The sequence below is a fragment of the Pelmatolapia mariae genome, linkage group LG20, assembly GCF_036321145.2.
Source record: "Pelmatolapia mariae isolate MD_Pm_ZW linkage group LG20, Pm_UMD_F_2, whole genome shotgun sequence".
In the NCBI taxonomy this organism is placed as follows: domain Eukaryota; kingdom Metazoa; phylum Chordata; class Actinopteri; order Cichliformes; family Cichlidae; genus Pelmatolapia; species Pelmatolapia mariae.
Window position 1 is genome coordinate 31,013,757 of NC_086244.1, and position 19,909 is coordinate 31,033,665.

Sequence of the window (19,909 nt, forward strand, 5' to 3'; positions counted from 1 at the left end):
TATATATTTTTATGGCATTAGGGTGAAACCAGGCTGCCATCCTATGTCTAATTGAACTTTCAGGCACTACATAATAAAAAAGCACATGTTGGTATTTAGGTGGACCATGTCACCAGCACCTGGAATAATGAACTAATAATAATAATAATAATAACACTACTACTAATAACAATAATAATAATCAAAAGCAGAGAGTTGGTGTGACAGAATATAGGTGGATGGGGGCAGATGATCCGCTGTGAAGAACCCTAAAAGGAGCAGCTGACAGAAGAAGATGAAGAAGAAGAAGAACAACAACAACAAAATAAAGCGCTCAGAATGGAGTTTTGGGAGAAATTTTAATGGAGCATCAACAGTAGCTGTGTGGAAAATTTCTCATAAAAGTATGAGCTACAAGATGAGGGATGTACATAAAAGAAAGGCTACTGTCTCTTCCCATTCCCTTGGTTCATCATGTGATGGTGGCAACAGTGTAACAGTTCATTTGGTGGTTTTCAGACATCTCAAAAAAACCATTTCTTGTACATGCTACATTATCACCTCACAGCTCATATTCACAGCTCATTTGCCAACAATCCAAATGGGACTGGAGTATCAAGGTGATTCAGCAGGCTAAAAAAAACAACAAACCATTCCACTATGGTACTGTTTGAGTTCATGCTCACATTCACGCATTTCTCCTGACTATTCCCTCAGCTCCACATTTGTTATCGCTTTATATTAGATCAGTCCAGTGATGCAGAAATGTCTCAAAAAACCAAAACAAAAAAAGCCCAGGAAAACTAAAATAACTTTCACATGAGCAGAAGTTTTCAAGCTCCACAGTTTAATAAATCGGCCGGTTTTATCGGTTCATAATTAGCTATGTGTTAAACATTTAATCGAAAATGACATTTCACAAAAGAACAATTATTCTACTATGAAATAATTCATTTTTGCAAAATAAGTTAAAAAATAAACACAAAAACTTTTACTAACCCCTCATTTCACCCCCTCCCCACTGTCCCCTCACCCCTGCAGTTCCTTATGGGCCTTATTGAACTTTGACCTGTGTTCTTGGACAGGCACGGCCTCAGCGGTCTCATCTCTTGGAGCCGAGGTCCTTCGTGCAGCCACAGAGCTGGCAGATGTAGGATTTTAACCGTTGCCTTACCGCCAAGCCCGGTTGAGCAGTTTGACTTCTGCCAGGCGTTTACTGATCATGGTGGCAAAGAAAAGGGCAAGAAGCACGCTACTGATCAGCATGTAGTCGTAGTCATCTTTTAGTACGTCGAACTGCTTCGAGGGATACACACGTGTCTGGTAGATGTCAAGACCATATGCCACAACCTAAAAAATAAAAATGTCATATTAAGATTTTATTTAAGTGAGGAGGAAAACCAAGTGGTGGCAATACATTTCCAAATAAGGAATCATCTACAGCCCTGTTTCCAAATAGTTGTGATGCGATGTAAAATGTACATGCAATGATTTGAAGATGCTTTAAATCAAAAATTTAACTGGACGTTAAACAAGAAAAAAAATGTTCAGAACTCAGTTTGAATTTGACGTCAGCAACACGGGGAAGGGGCAAAAAAAAAAAAAAAAAAGACTGGAAAAGTTGCGTAATGCTATACCAGGAAAAAAAAAAGACCCGGTGGAACATTCTCACAGCTAATTAGGTTACTGAGTAACATGATTTGCTATACAAAAAAAACATCCCAGAGAAGCTGAGCCTCACAGAAGTAAAACCAAGGAGGATTTCACCATTTGTGAAAGACTGAGAGACTGACTGGGCAAACAGTTTATTTAAACCACTGTCAATTTAAATTAAACTGGGGGAATTTCTCATCTATGGCAGATGATATTAAAGGATCCAAATAATTCCTTCTAAGTGGGGAAGAAAGTCAGAAGCAGATACTGAATAGCCAAGCTTTGGTTAAAAAAACAAGACAATATTCCATTGTGGAAAATGGCGCATGAGCTCTACTGAACATAGTTCATTGCTGCGTCCACAAAAACAAGTTAAAACTCCACTATGTGCAAAAAACAAAAAACAAAACAAAACATAAACAAGCCAGGACATTTGCTCATGTAAGATGGACTGAGGCAGAGTGGAAAAAAACTGCTCAGTGGAATGAAAAATCAAAATATGAAATTATTTTTGGAAACCATGAACCTGGAATACCACAGGCTTAAAAAGGGACCAGTGGGTTTGTTCTTAGTGCGTGGCTCACAGCTTGGTAATACGGTTGGAGAAAATGTGCACAGAGCTTGTGCACTAAACGATATAAAAATCTCAGAGCAACATGCTTTCATCCACCCAGAGTCTTTTTTTTTTCCAGAGAATGTATCAATTATTTCAGGATCACAACTCTAGTAAAGTACACCATTAACTTTTGAGCAGCTGAAATCAATATATCTACCAAGGATGGGAAAACACTTCACTTTTAAAACAACAGCGTTTGTTTCCCCTCAGTTGTGAACCCCATAGAAGAAATGATGCAACACAATATTAAACATGCTCCGATTGCCACAGTTACATCTTATATCCACTCACTGACCACTTCATTAGTTACACCTTGCTAGTACGATGTTGGACCTCATTTTGCCTTCAGAACTGGCTTAATTCTTCATGGCACAGATTCAACAAGGTGCCAGAAACATTGCTCAGAGATTCTAGTCCAAGTGGCACCTGGTGTGATCTACTCCTGCTTTAGTCCATCTCCTTTAAAGTTCGATTTGTTGAGTTACTGTTGCTTTCCTATCAGCTTAAACCACTCTGGCCATTCTCCTCTGACCTCTGACATCAATGAGACATTTTCACATAGAGAGCTCCTGATCACTGGATATTTTGATTTTGTTTTTCAGATTATTATCTGTAACCATGCCACATTCAAAGCCACTTAAACCACCTTTCTACCCCATTAAGATGCTTAGTTTGAGCATTACAATGCTGCCATGTGATTGGCTTATTAAATATTTATGTAAACAAGTAGTTGAACGGGTGACCCAGTGCGGTGGCCGATGAGTGTGTTGTTCAACCAATAAAATTTCTCCATTTCAACATTTGATAGGTTGTCTTTGTACCATTTTAAACTAAATATATGTGATGTAAATGGTTTTTAAACCATTTTATTTTAATCTTACACTGCGCTGTCATGTGCTTTTCATTACTTTGAAGGCAGACTCACCAGGCAGGTTGACTCCAGTCCAGACGGGGAAGTGTGAATACCTCGCACTCTTGATATACTCTGATTGTAGTTGATAAACCACTCTGTACGGATCATTAGCTCTGGAGCATAGGGTATCAGGTTCTCCTCACTGAAGATCAAGTTAACAAGTCAGATACATAACAGTAAAGAAAAATCAGAGTTTCATTTTCACAAGCCTGACTTGAGGACTGACCGGCTTTGTTCAGATACTATTTCTGGCCTTCGTGGGTCGAGGAACATCTTTGGTAATGACAAAATCCCTCCAGACGGCAAGCCAACTATGACAAAGCAAATTCAAACAAACATATTACAAAAGGGCAGCCCGGTGCTGAAAATACTTTTTATTTCTAACATATTCTCTAATAACTAAAAGCCAAAAAAACACAGAAAACAGCAATATAACCAAGTGGCACTTACTGAGCAGATGGCGGCTGGTGATGCCCTTTTCAGTCAGCGTGGCCTCCATGGTAGAAATGGCAGAGGGGAAAATGTAAGACTGCTGGAGAACCTGAGGAGCGTGTGGCCGATCCAGCGAGCTGAACACGGTGCTGTTGTAGAGCTCCATTCCTTCATACAGTTCAATTACAGAGAACTCGTTCCTACGTGACTTGGTGCTCCAGTATTCATACTGCGGAGTCACACAGGGGAAGGGGACACAATAAATATAACCCTCAGTATTTTCCCTTTTTTCCTCCATTTAGTTATGTGCTTTGAACAAATGGCCTTCAAACTGTAACGATGCAAAAAGCAAGACAACAAAAGGTGGTTGTAATTATTTCAATCCCTACACATGACTGTAGCAAACAAGCGTGCTCACCACCACCCAGTTTTCAGAGTGCACAATATGCACCGGTCCTCTGGCTTTTCTCTGAACAGCCTCGTGGATGATGCGGCCGGTCACACCGTCAATCAGGATGATCCCGACAAAGCTGCGCTCCTGATGCGTGTCTGTGCTCTCAGTCACTACAGCCAGTAGATTGGGGTTCAGGTACTATAAAAATTAGTTAAAACACAATTGGACATTTAAATTAATATAATAGCACAAAAGTACATATCTCGTTAATTAAGATAAATTTGTTGTCAAATGAAGTAGAGCCTCACTCAAGCTACTTTTGGGCCGCTCCGGATGTTTGATTTGGCAGAGTTTTACGCCAGATCCCCTTCCTGATGCAAACCCAAACTGGGATTTGTGTCTCCGGCTGGAGTCCAACCAACGACATTTGCTTGCCAAGCAAATGTGTAAAGTGCAAACCACTACAACCAAGTAGGACCACATTAACGCATTGACTTTTTCTTTGTAGCAGGGAAATAAGTTTTTTGTACCTGGTTTCATTTATGAAAAAAGGTTGGAAAATTTATTTTTCAGTCCATAAAGGAGGGTTCTTGACTATGTTAAGCTACATTTGCCTTCTCAGGAATCTAGCTTACAAAAAATATGACCGGAAATACTTGCAACAAGGTCTCAAATATGGCAGTCAGCTGGCCATCAGCCTATCCAGATCAACAATTCTAGGAAACCTCAAGCACTACTCGATGTACCGCTATAAACTGTCCTAGTGAATGATTTCTAATGTGTTTTTATCCTTATCTTCTTGTGCTACTCTCTGAAATAATGAATGCAAGAGCACACTTCACAGGTGATTCATAAATCACAACAAAGGCAACAGTAAGGAGTACTAGCAGTGAATTCTTACTAAAAGAGGGCAGTCGAAGGGAGAATGTGATTCACTGGGAAAACAGTGACATGGGTTACAAGATTTCTTGGAAAGATGAGTTTTTAGTTTACGTCACAAGACGGGGCGTTACTGTCTTTTAGAGCAAAGAGGGAAAACTGAGCCAAAACAAACCAAAATCGAGCCAGAATAAAGTCAATAATATAATCTTAACCAGAAGGATTTGAAGCTTTCTCAGTTGTTTTCACTTGCATACTTCAAAGACATACAAGTGTTTTTGTGAAATCATCACTGGGAACTTGTTCCTATCTTTGGTATGACTGTGTACATTAGACAAATTTAGCTATTTTACTGTTTCTTTTATTGTTGTAATTTTAATATGTTTGTCTAGAACAGATCTGTCTTGTAAATGAGACACTGCGTCGCAATGGGACTACCTGTATAAATAAAAGTTAAATAAAAATAAATTTTAAAAAATGTGCTTTAAAAAGGATGTTACGGTACCTTATAGAGAACACTGCGGTCTCCCATTACTCTTCCTTGCGAGTGGACATGCTCATTAGGCCTTTTCCCTTTGACAGAGACAATCCTTTGTATCTCCATTGGAATGACAACTTCCCAGATCTGCTCAGTGGACAAGTCCTGAGAACACAAAATGATACACATGAACTTTTTCTGTCTGTGACTTGGGTATAGTTTCATGACGGTTTCCTGTGAGAATCAGGAAATGATGCGTTCAAAAAGTTTCACTTGCCGTCCTAAGTCTGTAACCAGAAAGTCTTCCCTGGCTGGAGTCAACAAGATAAAAGAATATGGATGAGGCCATTTCCTGGAGTTGCTGCAGTACGTTCTTCGTAGAAGGAAATGCAGAAACCTGGGAAAAAGCGAGCAAGATGAATATCATTTGTTTACAGGTAACCGACAGATCACACAATGCCAGTGTTAAACAGTGTACTACTGCCTGGTGCTCATGCACAATATGTAAACAGTATAATTAATGGGACATAGAGCAGTTATGAGGCAGCATGATGAGTATTCATATAGAAATGGCTTCGAGATGCAATGCAGTGAATGTGTAAATGTATACAGTTTGCTACAAACCTTGTACTGATCATCAACTAGAAGCAAAACTTTAGCATAATCCTGGTCCATGAGTGGCAGCAGGAGTGACTGAAGTATTGGCTGAGGTAGAGCAGGTGGAGTCACATGACTCTTCTTTCCAAAGATGGGGTTAAACACATGCAGTGTGGTGAGCCCTGTGTCCTGATGACCAAAAATAGAACAAAGAAAATAAACCTTAATCACATTTTACAGGTCAGGCCAGTACTTTATCTGTCAAGTGGGTATCTTTAAGATTACTTTTATCTTTTACTGAGCCTGTCTTGTCTTTAAAGTTGGAAACTGTAGGTACCATTTGGTCAGTTTTTTCCCCTGACAACTATCTGAGCTTTATCCATATTGTCAGCCTGCAAGATAAGAGCTTTGACACCAAACCTGAATCTCCAAACACAGAGCCTTTGCAATAAGTTACCTTATCTTTGATGAGCAAAGTGCACTGCGGAGGATGAGGGAAGTGCGCTGTCGTTCGCTGTACCATCAGTTTGAACACCGCATTCGATGGGACATCATCGAGGTAGTGCCTCCATAAAATACTGCCAGTCTTACTGTCAATCCCAAAGAGCTGAAAAAAAGAGAAGAAGAAAAGAATGAACCTTGCAGGAAAAAGTGAGATGACTAATCCGAGTTTATTTATCAGTGTTTCAATTCCCTTCAAGCCTGCCTGATTTTAGACAAAATAAACCAAATCTAGTTTGACCACAACTGTGCGGCACTGGTCATCCTCCCCGAAACACTAACAAACCATTTCTAAATGACAGGATAAGCTTTAGTTTCATACTTTTCCAGATGCAGTGACCATAACCATCATCTTCTGCAAGTTGAACTCATCTCTGGACAGGTTTTCGATGGTGACCTCATTTTTAACTTGACTACGAGGCTTGCGTGCGTCATAGAACAGCTTCCAGAGGTGAGAGATCCAGGCCTGCAGCAAGATGAGCTGAGAGGACAGCCTCTTGAACACCATAGACATCAGCCCATCTGGACAAACGTAAACAAGAGCACAGATGCCGCTAAGTGACCTTCAGGGGACTTGACTCAAATTTTTAACATCTGATCCGCGTCATGTTTCATATCTTAAATACAACAAACGTTGCGAGAAATAACAAGGACAGGGATACAGGATTTATTTCAAGAGTGAAATAAAATGAAGCAAAGGGTTCAACAGAGGAATGGTTCACTGAATGTGAGGAAGTCCTAACCGTAAGACAAGGAATCAAGTTTTGCTGAAAAAAAGCACAGATTTGTTACCTTGAATGGCTGAATCCATAAGCAGCAATAACAAAAAACAGGACAAAAACAAAAGAAATTAAAGCAATAATATCAACACACACGCGAAAGATATGTTTGAAACTGGAATATAGCAAAGCCGCCGATTTGATAAAGCAGCTGAGCTGTTTAAGTAAGGACAAAAGCAAATGCAACAACACTCAGAAATGATTAGAAATTCTAAGTTATGGAACCATCAATGGAGACACCATCCAGTTCTGCTGAGTTTACGCTTTGTAAAGGAGATTTACATGACTCCATTCAAATACAGCAAAAATTTCGGTTTGACATTTACCGGCCTTTTTGCCGAACTCTCCCTCCAGCTCAGCCTGCGTTCCAGTGAGGGGCAGATCCACCATTTCCATTGTCACCACATCTGACAAGGCCTCCTCTCTAGTCCACATCACACGCCCTGGAAAGCAAGAATCATTATTGTTCTGCAATCGTTTATTCATTCCATTTCCCACACCCTGCGGCTGTATGCAGTTTGTGTTGACGCTTTCCATTAATTACGTCATGAGACGCGTTTTCCCGTCATTCTTGTGGAAAAGACAAGACTGTAGGTACATTATGAAATCTGTCCACACCGTGGTCAGATGTTGGCAGCAACTACGATGATTAAGAGGTGGGATAAACCAAAAATATTATCACGAGGCACTGCACAGCTTACAAGTCTATGCGCTTTGGGAAAAATGTCCAAGTTCTCAACACTAAACAAACACGCAGACTCCTCACTTACATTTAATTTGCCTACTGATTGACAGAAACCCACCGCAGTCAGACCACAGTATGAGTATTCATGAAGTTTTCATGCCTCTGTCTGACCTTGCTAAAACACATTCCAGAAAAAATAGGGTGTCTATTCTTTTTTGTTCTTTTGAGTACAATGAGGATTTTACTTTGGTTAGCTTTAGTAAAAATATAATTTAAAAAGTCCTGCAGCATCAATAGCTCTGCTAACATTAACATCAGTACAGCCTGAAAGAGCACTCATTCCTTGCTTCCTGTTTTTGCCGCTCATACCTGGCTGTTGTATGAAAGTGAGTGTGTGGTCCTCTGTTTGCACCATGGCCCTGTAGCCTACAGAGTCATCTTTTTTCAAGAATGGCTGTATGTAGATCTGAAAGAGAGAATATAATTTACTTCTATTGTAAAGCCATTATTAACACACTACGGGCCACATTTACTAAAGTTGGCATTAAAAAAGAAAAAAAAAGAAAAAGAAGTACTGTCTATATTTTCAAAGAGAGCCCAGAAACCAGCATGTCTTATTTTTCCACATCATACTGAAATGAACTGACTGCACCTGTGTTTAGAAAACTCTGCCTGCTCTGAAAGGCCATAGTTCCCACAGTACCTCAGGAAAGAAAACTGACTCACTTTCTCTGGTTTGCCACCGTTAGGATCCATAACGAAAATCAGTGTTGTGTCTAGAAGTCTTCGTCCAGTTTCAGCACTAAAGAGGTTAATACTGCAAGCCTATGGGAAAGAAACAAATAGTAATCTCCCAATAAAGAACTTTATTTAAAAAAAAAAAAAACAAACAAACCCCAAAACACACTTATAAGACAGTTTCCTGAAAGACATGAAAAAAAAAAAAAAAAAACTTAAAGTAACAAGTCTAACCTTTACATTAAGTAAATCAATAGGTGTATTACACATCTGCTTTCTAAAATCAAATGAATTTAAAACTAAGAAAACAGCTAAAAGACATCAAAACCCACAAATAAATCTAAAGGTGAAATATTACTTTAACTCACAGTTTTATTCTTGGGGGACATAACAGCAGCAATGGTCTTCTCTCCAGTAGTTGCAAAGGAAACCAGCAAGGCCTACAACAAACAAAGGATATAGCTCTGTATAATACAACAAAAGACATCATGTTTCTGTAGAAAAACAATACATTCTACAAAATGTCACAGGTTGGGAAAAAAAGAAAAGAAAAAAGGATCGTATTTGGCCGTTTTTAACAGTTATTATGTTTGACATTTTCCCAGGGCAATAAAATATTTTGGCAAGGATGCCGAGCCGCATTTACATTTTGGCAGATATTTACTGATGTTGGCTGTTATAGCAGAACAACTGCAATACCAGGACAGGCTAATGTTTTTGAATATGAAACAAAAATATAGAGAAAAGCTTACGTACTGGCTTGAAATCCCTGAGTGTAACTATCTGACCATTGTTGAACTGGAGAAGCAGGAAGTTATCAGGGCCGAGCTGAAGGAAGAACTCAGACAGAGGCTGATGGGCTGAGTTGGGCTGGTGAGACACCAGGAGCGGTTGAAAGTCTGGAGCTACTTCAAGTCCCAGTGACTGTGAGAAGACAAATAGGAGAAGACTGTAAAAGAAAAACTGTGCATTTACAAAGGAACATATAAGAACACAGAAGTGGAGAGCTGAGAAAGAGAGAGGCAGAATTTAAAACTTACCCAATCTAAAGCAGAGGACATACATGGTAATTTTGTACATTAGAAAGGTTTTTGTTAGAATCATACCTGCAGGGGGATCTGGGTCATCTGTAAATCATCCATATTTGGTTTTAAGTCGTACATGTACAGCGATGGAGTTGCAGAGTCTACACAAATCAGCACCCCCTGACCAATCACTGCACAGCTGGCCACTATATTGGACAGCCACGGAGCTTCAACTGAGATCTGAAAACATCACAAACAAAAAAACTCACAAAAATCATTCTATATACTGACCACTGGTTCAGTGTTTAAGTTAGTTTGTTCTTTAACAAATTACCCATTTTATATACGTTAAATTTACAGAGCATAGGCTGATTTTTTTAATACTATCATTAATAAACAGGATTACCTGCTTGATTATCTCTCCATCATCAGTGCTGTAAGCAATAATAACAATGTGGGAACGGGGAACAATTCCCAAAGCATAAACTTCACCATTTCCTCCAGAATAAACAGTCTGGTAATCCACAGTCTCACTGTGGAGAGAAACAGAAGGTGACAAACGTTTCATAATAAAACTACTGTTTTTGCAACACTGTGTGGTATTTTCTACAAAAAAAGCCTTCAAGGTGGTAAATGAATTCCTGTGTAGAATTATGTTCATTGAAACAGAGAACATCAGTACACAAAGTTAACATTACTATAAAAACATACCTTTCTGGTAGATTTTCTATCCATTTTTGATGGCCATTAGAAAGGTAATGGAGAGAGATAATGTTTTTTTTCAAAACAGCCACATGTTTCACTGTGCCTTGCTGTCCCACTAGACATGCTTTCTGGAAACTTGAACATATAAAAAGCAGCGAGTTAAGATTTAATCAAATAAATGAATAAATAAAGACCATTCTTAACCTCAAGGTAATAATCACCTTCCAGAGTCGAGCACAATTTCCCAGTTCAAACCACCAACATTGACATCCCAGGATCGCAGCAGGCGGCCATTGCCAACCACTAGGATCGCATCTTGGACACAAACACAGTTTCATCAACTGGAGGAACTTTAAAAAAATCTTTAAACTTTACTGCAATTCAAATACATGATCAGATTCATTACAAAAAAATAAATCACCTTGTCCATGGTGCAAAAGAGCATCAATGTTTCCTTCGGGTCCAGACTTATCAACATGTCGCCAGACTGTAACAGACATTGATAACAAAGTGACAATAAAAGACTATACCTAATATATGAGAACTTCGTCTTTCAAACGAACAACATACTCACAGAGTTCCCCGGTCCTTGTATTGAGTGCGGCAAAAACATTATTCTCTGTTGCTACAAGAACCTTTTTGGATGACTGCACATGTGTGTCAAAATGAGAAAAACGAACCTTGCCTACATACTGCTGCCTCCTGTGAAACATGAAGAGAAAGCACAAGCACTCAGACTGTCATCCAGCTCACCCATGATCATAGTGACACCATTGTTTTAATGACCACATGGATCCAATCCCGGTGCAAAGACATATTTCTCAAACTGAAAAGCCGAAACTACATGACACTGGTTTATTGATTATTATCAGATTGGCTACAACGTTTTCCTATTGCCTTTAAATCACTTTCTATCGCGTTTCACTTGCTGAATTTAGTGGGACCAATGATTCACTTACTCTATAAACCATGGACATATGTACACCTCCTGAAATTAACTACCAAATTTACATTTGTTTGTATTCATTGTCTGATGTGTTTTCACCTGTTCTCTCATTCAAAGTCCACCGATTAGCAGTTAGCTGCTGTGACAGGTGCTAACATTAGCATTTCCACATTAAAACATAATCGGCACACATTTGATCGTTCGCTTGACTCCTCTTACCAATCAAATTTTCCTACTTGGTCCTCAAACACAGCATCGACAGCATTGTATAATATGACACACTTAAGCCAAAGCAAAATTAGCTTTGCCATTGCTGCAGCAGCTCTGACTTGCTCTTCAAAGGGAGGAGGAAGTCGGAAGCCGAACGACTTCCTTTTTGTTCTGCGAAGGAGAAGTGCTGCCCCCTAAAGGTTGTAAAGGTAGACAGCGGTGACCTTTCAGATTAACAAATATTCATGGATTGAACCAAATCCTAAACTGAAAGAAAAAAATGAAAGCAGATCACCATTGAAAAAAATAGTGTAAGACCGAGATTAATTCATGTGTGGGAAAATGTGTGATGGGATCATGTGACAGAAACACCAATGATAAAATTTAAAAATAATGGTACCACAGGGGATAATAACAGGATTCAGGTGGAAGACATAGGCTGCACCCCGACACGTTAAAAAAGCGAAATAAAAACCAATTAAATAAAGAAAAACGAAGAAGATTTGTGTATTTAATATTCTATTATCTATTTAGCAGTGCATTCTAGGCCTTGTGTGCTGCAGTCAGAAATTAGACAATAAAAATATTTATTTTCTTTATTTTGTTTGTTATATGAATTAATATTTACTTTATTTATTTATTTTTTTACTTACTTGATGATCTTGGATAAAGTCCTGTTGTTATTGTGGGCTTTTTTGGAATCAAAAGGTATCGTATTACTATATCTATCTATCGTTATACAAGAATATTAACATATGTGGATGAAAGTCACATAAAGTCAAAAACTTGATTCTTGGTTTGTTGATGAAGTTAATATTAAAACAATAAAAAGATAAGTTAAACTCGGTAAAAAAAAAGAAAAAGAAAAAAAAAGATAATAATAACCAATATGTAAGTTTTACTACTTGTATATGTAATTATATCACAAATGAATGAAGGGAAAAACACCGCTTTATTCGTTCCTGTAAATTGGGAACTATATTATTATACATAATTTAAAAATGGGTTTAGAAACAGTAAACCAGTAAACATTTCGAGTGAAATGTTGGCAGGGCTGGTATCAGAGTGAGAGCGCCCCCAAGATTTACTTACACCACAGTTTCTTCTTCCAGTAGCTAGTTTTTTCTGTTAGGATTTCAAGATGGCGTCGAGCGGAGGCGATGGGGAACACGAATGGACAGCGGCAGTTCGGCCGCTTTTATCAGCTTCGTACACTGCTTTTGAGACGAAGGAGCTACCTCAGCTTATTGGGTCTATAATCAACAGGTAACCGGTTAATTGTCAATAAATTACAGGTTCATATTTGCTTGAATACTGCCTGTGTCCACCTAGGCGTAGGCTAGCTAGCTAAATTGCTAACCCTAGCTTGGTTAGTATAGTTGGATGGGAAACGATACCCATTTTGCTAACGTTAGCGGCTAGCAAGCTATTTAAGCTTAACTTGCACTGGCATGGAGTCAGCTCCAGACATTAGCTGATATGCTAATGACAGCTAACTTACTCAAAATGCTATTTAGCGTTTCCTTTCTGCTGACTACAGAGTTTGAAACAACGCACGTCTTATGACTGATGGACATTTATCTTTAACGTAATGTCAGCGCTGTGCAAACGTTAAACGGTGTCGCAGTGTAAGCTTTAACAAAATTGCTTCATCATTAGCTAGCTAACACAAACATTAGCCGGCAGGCTAACTCGGGGGGCCTTCCAACTGGACTGGCTAACCCTCAAACGCCCCAGCCAGAGTAATATTTGACTACGTCAACTGACTTAATTGGGCTAAATTCAGCAACACTTGCATTATGAGGCGTAATCTGGGCATGTCATTAGCCAAATCACGCATTATATGGGTGGCAAAAATAGCCAGTCTGCCTAACGTCATCTGCTTGTGGTTAGGCTGGAAGTAGGCGGGGGACCTTATCTCTCCACTCATTTTTGATCGGGTGATGGTGGGTTATCGTCAACTTGTTGTTAGTAAAATTGTTACTTAGGGTTATTGCTTCTAAGACTTGTACTTTAGGTAATGCTGAATGGTTCTGCTTAACCACAAAGATGCTGGTGCACAATGAACTTGTTATCTCGTTACAACATTCCCACCTATTTATGTTCTCATAAAAGTAGGAATATGTGATATTAGTGCTTTGCAAGTATTGTTGAGTGATTTATTTGATTCCGTAGTTTTCCCTTGATTCTCTGTTTGTGGCGTAACATAAGCTAGTACACTGAAATAAAAAGCTTCCTAGTATGTCTGTCGGTTTCGTTTTCCAGTGCAACAGGCTGTATGCGAACATAACTGTTACGAGGATTGAAAGTAGTGTTGTATAGTTGAATTATCCTATTGTGCAGTTTAACTATAATAAAAAATAAAATAAGACTCAATTATCTTTGTAAGTATTGGATAAAATGTTTCTTTCTTTTAGTTGTGTAATTGTAACAAGCCTGTTTATTAGAGGCCCCAGGTGCTTATGTAAAAGTACTTAAAAAATTCCAACCACACCAAAAGCCAGTTTCAATACCATCAGCATAAACACACCGTGTTTCCTTACATCTCAAGTCCTAAAGAAGTATTTCATTCTGTGAAGACGACATTGAAGAAGTAGGCTTGAATTCCTAAAGCTTAAATGGCATACCACGGAGTTTGACCACACTGAGTATGGTCAAGCTGGGTGATAGGTTTATAAATTTTGTGTTCTTTCACTGTAGCCACACTGTAGCACATATACCAGAATGGCCATGCTATTGCAGCTTGTTTGTTAGCAATAGCATTCATTTTATTATTATTTTAATGCTTTTTTGTGAAGGTCATGATTGTTTCTTGGGGGTGGGTTCAATTAATTGTTGTTTGTTGCATATATATTGCAATTGATTGTGGTTTGATATATTAAATTTATCTTTTTTTAATTTTTTTTTTAACTGAGACAAACTAATGCTCCTGGGAGATGTACCAGAAATGTTAATTAGTTAAGTCACTGAGGTGGTGTATACTGAAGAACAGTAATTATTTTGATGCTAACTTTTAACCAGGTTATAAACCATTAAGCATTTTAGTCTTTAATTTTATTGAATGGTTGTTTTGACAAAATGTGTAAGAAATATCAGACAGTTGCATGAAAGCAAACATGAGTTTGCAGTGTGCAGATGGATGGATGAATTATAATTATAAGAAGTCTGTTTTAAAAAGTTTAATTAATTTTTAAGACTGAATTCTTGCACAAACACATTGGACAAACTGTAGGTAAGTAAAGTTTACATAATTGCAGTGCCTCAGAGGGATCAATTTCACAATTCACAATGTAATGTCACCATAGCAACAGATGGAGCTGATTCTGTCTATATTTTAAAAGTAAGGCTGCAGTCAGCAGCTGTTTTCTTTATTGTTACTTGGACATTCAGTATGGCAGTTGATTTGATGTACATCATGAGAGGTTGCCATCTGTTTAATGTGACACAGCAGAACATGAGATTGCCCCGTGAACACTTTAACTCCCATCTTTGCACCTCTTACTCTTATTTGCGTGGGAGAATTAAGACACCAGTTGAGGAAAGGAGGAGGAGTTAGACAAATCAAATCCACTCTGTGTCACTGTCCTGTCTGTATTCTCTACCCCCTCCCCCCAAACAAACGAAAACAACCCACTATAAATGTTGTGTAAAAAGTCATATTTCCTTTGTTTGCAGTGAATCAGACATTCTTCACCACGACAAGCAGTATGAACCTTTCTACTCATCATTCGTGGCACTCTCAGCACATTACATCACCACAGTATGTGGACAAAGTATGTGTATTTCATTTTCTCCTAAGAGTAATAGACAAATTACTGCCACTCACTGACAATGAGCCAAGATCTTTCAGTGAAAACTGTATTGTTGCTAGATGTTATTTTTGTTCTTTTCTCTGTTTCCCCAGTACCAAGAAATCAATTGCTGTCAGTTGCTGCAGCGTGCAAAGTATTGATCGAATTCTCATTGCTGCGCTTGGAGAACCCCGATGAGGCATGTGCAGTTTCACAGGTAAGTGAGACAGTCAGCAGGGTGGGTGTAGTCAATTGTAATACATTAGCGTAGTCATTTCTACTTATCAGTGATTTGCATTTTCTGGTGGTTTTCTGCTTTCTATTTGTATGGAATTATGTATTGAAATTAAAAAAATAATAATTTAAATAAAACTATGCTGCAATTTGTTTTTCTTTAGAAACACCTGATCCTTTTAATAAAGGGACTGTGCACTGGCTGCAGCAGACTAGACCGCACAGAAATCATTACTTTCACTGCTATGATGAAATCTGCCAAGTTGCCTCAAACCGTCAAGACACTTTCAGATGGTAAGACTCCATAAAGGACAAAACTGAAAAATGCTTCACTGTCCTGGTAGACAAAATGAATAAGTTATTTGGAGAAAACTGGAAATTCACTGCATTCACTGGAAGGATTTGGACATTTTTGGTCTATTAGTTTTCTATATACTATAATTATTCAATGAAGCTGTGAGTATTTATCAATGCCCGGGCCCTTTTGATTAACAGCCTTGACATGTGGTGAAACTCTTGTGCCATTTTTTTTTTTCATTTAATAGTGGAAGATCAGAAGGAGTTACCCAGTGCTGTGAACCCAGAGCTTCGACAAAAAGAAGTACAAATGAACTTCTTTAATCAGCTGACATCAGTTTTTAACCCTGACCTTACCACCATCTTGGCCTCTCCATCAGCAGCACACATGCAGGCAAGTATTAATGACTCAGCTACTCTCTCGATTGCTATTAGCAGAAGTTACTCAGCTTCTGCTTTTGTTCCCCTTTTAAATTAATTTTGTTAGCTGCATTTAAAATAATATTCTGTCACTGCATTGTTGATAAATATCTGTTGTAATTTTTGCATCTCTTGTTAATTACAGGCTGAAAGTGATTGCGATGAACAAAATACAGATCAAGCTGTTCAGACCAAAATGAAAAATGCCTTTGTGTCCCAGAATGTGTCAAGCTTACAGGAACTAGGTAAGTAGTTGTTCCAAGAGACTGGAGCTTTGACACTACTATATACAGGTCAGGGTTTAAAAGTTTTATCACAGCTGTTGAAAGATGGGAGACTAGAAATCTTGCTTTTTTTGAAAAATATCTGTTTAGTAAATGTCACCATTAAGTCACACTGTGATGAATATACTTCAGTAATTGATTTTCCATACAGGAGTGTATATATACATTGTGAGGGGCTTTAATCCAGAATTGAGTTTGTTCTTTTTCCCCACACATCCATGTGGAAAATTTACAGGTTTTTTTTTCCCCTGTTGATTCAAAATGTCAGATAGTCCCTTGTTTACTTTTCACTCTTGAAAGCACTCTGGAACTCTAAATTATACATAACCTTGTAAAAGCACTTTTTCCTTTACAAATTGCAATGAAAATTTAGTTTCTTTAGTAATCCTGCCATTAATTAATTTAAAATGAAACTTAATGAGTTATTATTTGATTAAATTTTTTGATTTAATGTAATTTTTCCAGGTGGGTCTGAGAAGTTGTTACGAGTGTGCCTCAACCTGCCCTACTTTCTACGCTACATCAACCGCTTCCAGGATGCTGTATCAGCCAACTCATTCTTTATCATGCCAGCCACAGTGGCTGATGCCACTGCTGTTCGCAACGGGTATTCTTTTTTTTTTTTTCCTTTTTCTTTTCTTTTCTTTCTTTTTTTTTAAAAATCTACTGGGCTAATAAGAAATTGTGTTTAATTTTCACCACTGGCCCCAACATTAAGTTGTTATCTTGTACTTAAAATGCATAGATTTCACTCACTGGTGATAGATGTGACCATGGCTTTGGACACACTTTCCTTGCCTGTACTGGAGCCCTTGACACCAGGAAGACTACTGGATATGACTGTGCTGGCGCTAAGCTGTCTCTATGCTGGTAGGTGGTGACATTTTTGGTTCAAATAAAACATACCAAGTGATTCAGGCTGCTATAACATTCAAAAACCAAACTGAGGAAAAGAAAAATACATCTACAATGCATTTTTACTTGTTTAGGTGTAAGTGTGGCCACTTGCATGGCCATTCTACAGGTGGGTAGTGGCTTGCAACTTCGCTCTGCCTCCACTGGCACCAAAGAAGAGGACTATGAAAATGATGCAGCCACAATTGTCCAGAAATGTGTAAGTATTATAACTAATCACTTTTAAAAAGTCTTTAATTACTGTCTTACTAACGTGTATATTTTAACAAGATATATAGATTTAAAAAGATGACAAATACATTTGTCTTCACAACAGCTGGAGATTTATGAAATGATTGGGCAAGCCATCAGCAACTCTCGCAGAGCTGGAGGAGAGGTGAGTACCAATTTTGATTGCTATATTGTGCAAATAGAAGAATAAATATATATTTATAATTGACAGTCCTAGACTGTCAGTTATAATTTAAGTATTATGACTGATATTTTTTAAAATTCTCTTCTCTGTTCTGCAGCATTATCAGAACTTCCAACTGCTTGGAGCCTGGTGCCTCTTAAACAGCCTGTACCTGATTCTTAACCTGAGCCCGACAGCGTTGGCAGATAAAGGAAAAGAGAAGGATCCCCTGGCTGCTTTGCGTGTCCGTGATATTGCAAGTCGCACCAAGGATGGCGCAGGGTCACCTAAACTTGGTCCTGGCAAAGGGTATTTTTAAATCCTAATAAAGACAATTTTAGTTCAGTAGGTATGCTTATGCATCAGAGGTCATTTGTGTGCATTAATGTTTTGCCTTTTTCTGTTTTGGTCTGTTTTTTTTTTTTTTTTCTCTCTCAAGACACCAAGGCTTTGGGGTTTTGTCTGTTATCCTGGCCAACCATGCAATCAAACTTTTGACTTCACTTTTCCAGGATCTGCAGGTTGAAGCTCTGCACAGAGTAAGTGAAGCAACAAAAAACGTAGCTGCATTAAAACAAAACTGCCATTGTAGCCATACTGTACTTGCCACCGCTATCGCTGGTTTCAGATGTCACAATCTTTTGTAGGTTTAAACCCTCTACTGTAAAATTGCAGTAAATACTAATGTAGCTAGTCACATTCAAGCCTTCATCTCTTGTTTCAGGAACCAAAAGAGTTTTTTTAATTACTGTGCTTCAGTTAAATCTTCATGGCTTCATATTTAGTATAAGTTCTTTGTAGTTTTACAAGATGCATGTTTATTTAAAATTAGACACACAGATTTGAAAGTTGTTTTTTTTTTTTTTTGTTTGTTTGTTTTTAGCATTTTCATTCTTTGTTACCCTTTCAGGGTAGGAAATGAATTCAATTAATAAAAAATTCAAAAGCATCCAAGTATGCTTCAGTAATTACTGAAAGTACTTTGTGTTCCTTAAAAGCCGTTTCCCCCCTTCTGCTAAATCTAAAGGGTTGGGCAAGTGATGGACCACCAGCTGAGCTCAACATCATGGCACAGAGCACTTCCAGCCAGAGGGTTCAAAGACTCATTGACTCTGTTCCCTTGACAAATCTGCTCTTCACACTTCTCTCCACCTCCTACAAAAAGGTGCTGTCAGTTGTATTTGTAATTTGCATTTGCAGTTATGCTATTTTATTGATTTGAACATTAATTGTGATATTGTGATACAAAACATTGAACAAAAGAAACGAGCAACAGATTTTGTCTGGTGCATTTTTATCTTTGTAGTTTATCCTTTTTTTTCCCTTACAAAATTAGTGGATGTCTAGATGATTATTTATTGAAACCAGCCATTTTCAAATGTACGTATACTAGGGCTGCACGATTTTGCATAAAATGAGAATCACGATTTCTTTTTGCTTAGAATTGAGATCACGATTCTCTCACGATTTTCTTTTCCAATATAAATATTTATTGCACTTATTAACTGCACATCAACTTCGTAACAGTTGAGACTGAACATAAAAACAATAAATGTCTCATGTTTTGTCATTGCCGCAAAATGTTGTACTGCTTGTAATTCCGTCTCCACCGTTGCTTGACACTGCGTGTATAGAGCAGGTAGTGCAACATTTTTAAAATAGTTGCGGGATGGTGTATTCCGGATGGGTGAGAGGAAAAAGAAGTTAATACGGCGTTGGTGTTGTGCGCATGCGCATGGCGCATGTGCAGAAACATTGGGTAGGATGTTTTTTCAGGTAGGATGGATTCCCAGAACACCGGGACGGATTTTCTCCTGTCACTCTCTTGGCCTTTACAGCTTCGTCATCTCTCATGTGCTCTCCGTTGTTTTTTCCCTGCCAGCTGACTTCTGTATCACGTGGTATAAGCCTCCACCCTTGTCATTTGTTGAGCTGGAAGAGTGAGCGCTTGTTTTCATGCAGCTTATGTCCCGGATCAAAATGCGGTACAATCGTCTTTTTTTTTCTTTTTTTTAATCGTTGTCATTTCGAAATTAGATCGCAC

General features: G+C 38.3%; 2 protein-coding genes across 9 annotated transcripts in view; one reads left to right on the forward strand and one right to left on the reverse strand.

The window, feature by feature from the left end:
- Positions 1-321: 321 nt before the first annotated feature.
- emc1 (ER membrane protein complex subunit 1) lies at positions 322-11,687 on the reverse strand. Its single transcript, XM_063464647.1, has 22 exons — positions 11,540-11,687; positions 10,949-11,076; positions 10,796-10,861; positions 10,596-10,689; positions 10,381-10,509; positions 10,076-10,202; positions 9,751-9,909; positions 9,401-9,568; positions 9,013-9,084; positions 8,633-8,731; positions 8,276-8,372; positions 7,548-7,664; positions 6,765-6,964; positions 6,399-6,548; positions 5,969-6,130; positions 5,622-5,741; positions 5,372-5,509; positions 4,012-4,185; positions 3,612-3,822; positions 3,388-3,472; positions 3,174-3,303; positions 322-1,329 (listed from the first exon to the last, which is right to left on the reverse strand). The coding sequence occupies exons 1-22, from the start codon at positions 11,629-11,631 to the stop codon at positions 1,150-1,152; spliced, it is 2,898 nt and encodes a 965-aa protein (XP_063320717.1). The 5' UTR covers positions 11,632-11,687; the 3' UTR covers positions 322-1,149.
- A 983-nt stretch (positions 11,688-12,670) lies between these two features.
- The window catches only part of ubr4 (ubiquitin protein ligase E3 component n-recognin 4), a 51,090-nt gene continuing 43,851 nt past the window's right edge, over positions 12,671-19,909 (forward strand). For all 8 annotated transcript variants that reach the window (XM_063464262.1, XM_063464269.1, XM_063464263.1 and 5 more), the window contains exons 1-13: positions 12,671-12,796; positions 15,206-15,303; positions 15,435-15,538; positions 15,720-15,849; positions 16,101-16,246; positions 16,418-16,517; positions 17,022-17,163; positions 17,302-17,426; positions 17,546-17,670; positions 17,788-17,847; positions 17,984-18,174; positions 18,305-18,404; positions 18,893-19,030. In XM_063464262.1, coding sequence (XP_063320332.1) covers positions 12,672-12,796; positions 15,206-15,303; positions 15,435-15,538; positions 15,720-15,849; positions 16,101-16,246; positions 16,418-16,517; positions 17,022-17,163; positions 17,302-17,426; positions 17,546-17,670; positions 17,788-17,847; positions 17,984-18,174; positions 18,305-18,404; positions 18,893-19,030 — 1,584 coding nt within the window. In that variant the 5' untranslated portion in view covers position 12,671. The remainder of the gene's footprint in view (positions 12,797-15,205; positions 15,304-15,434; positions 15,539-15,719; positions 15,850-16,100; positions 16,247-16,417; positions 16,518-17,021; positions 17,164-17,301; positions 17,427-17,545; positions 17,671-17,787; positions 17,848-17,983; positions 18,175-18,304; positions 18,405-18,892; positions 19,031-19,909) is intronic.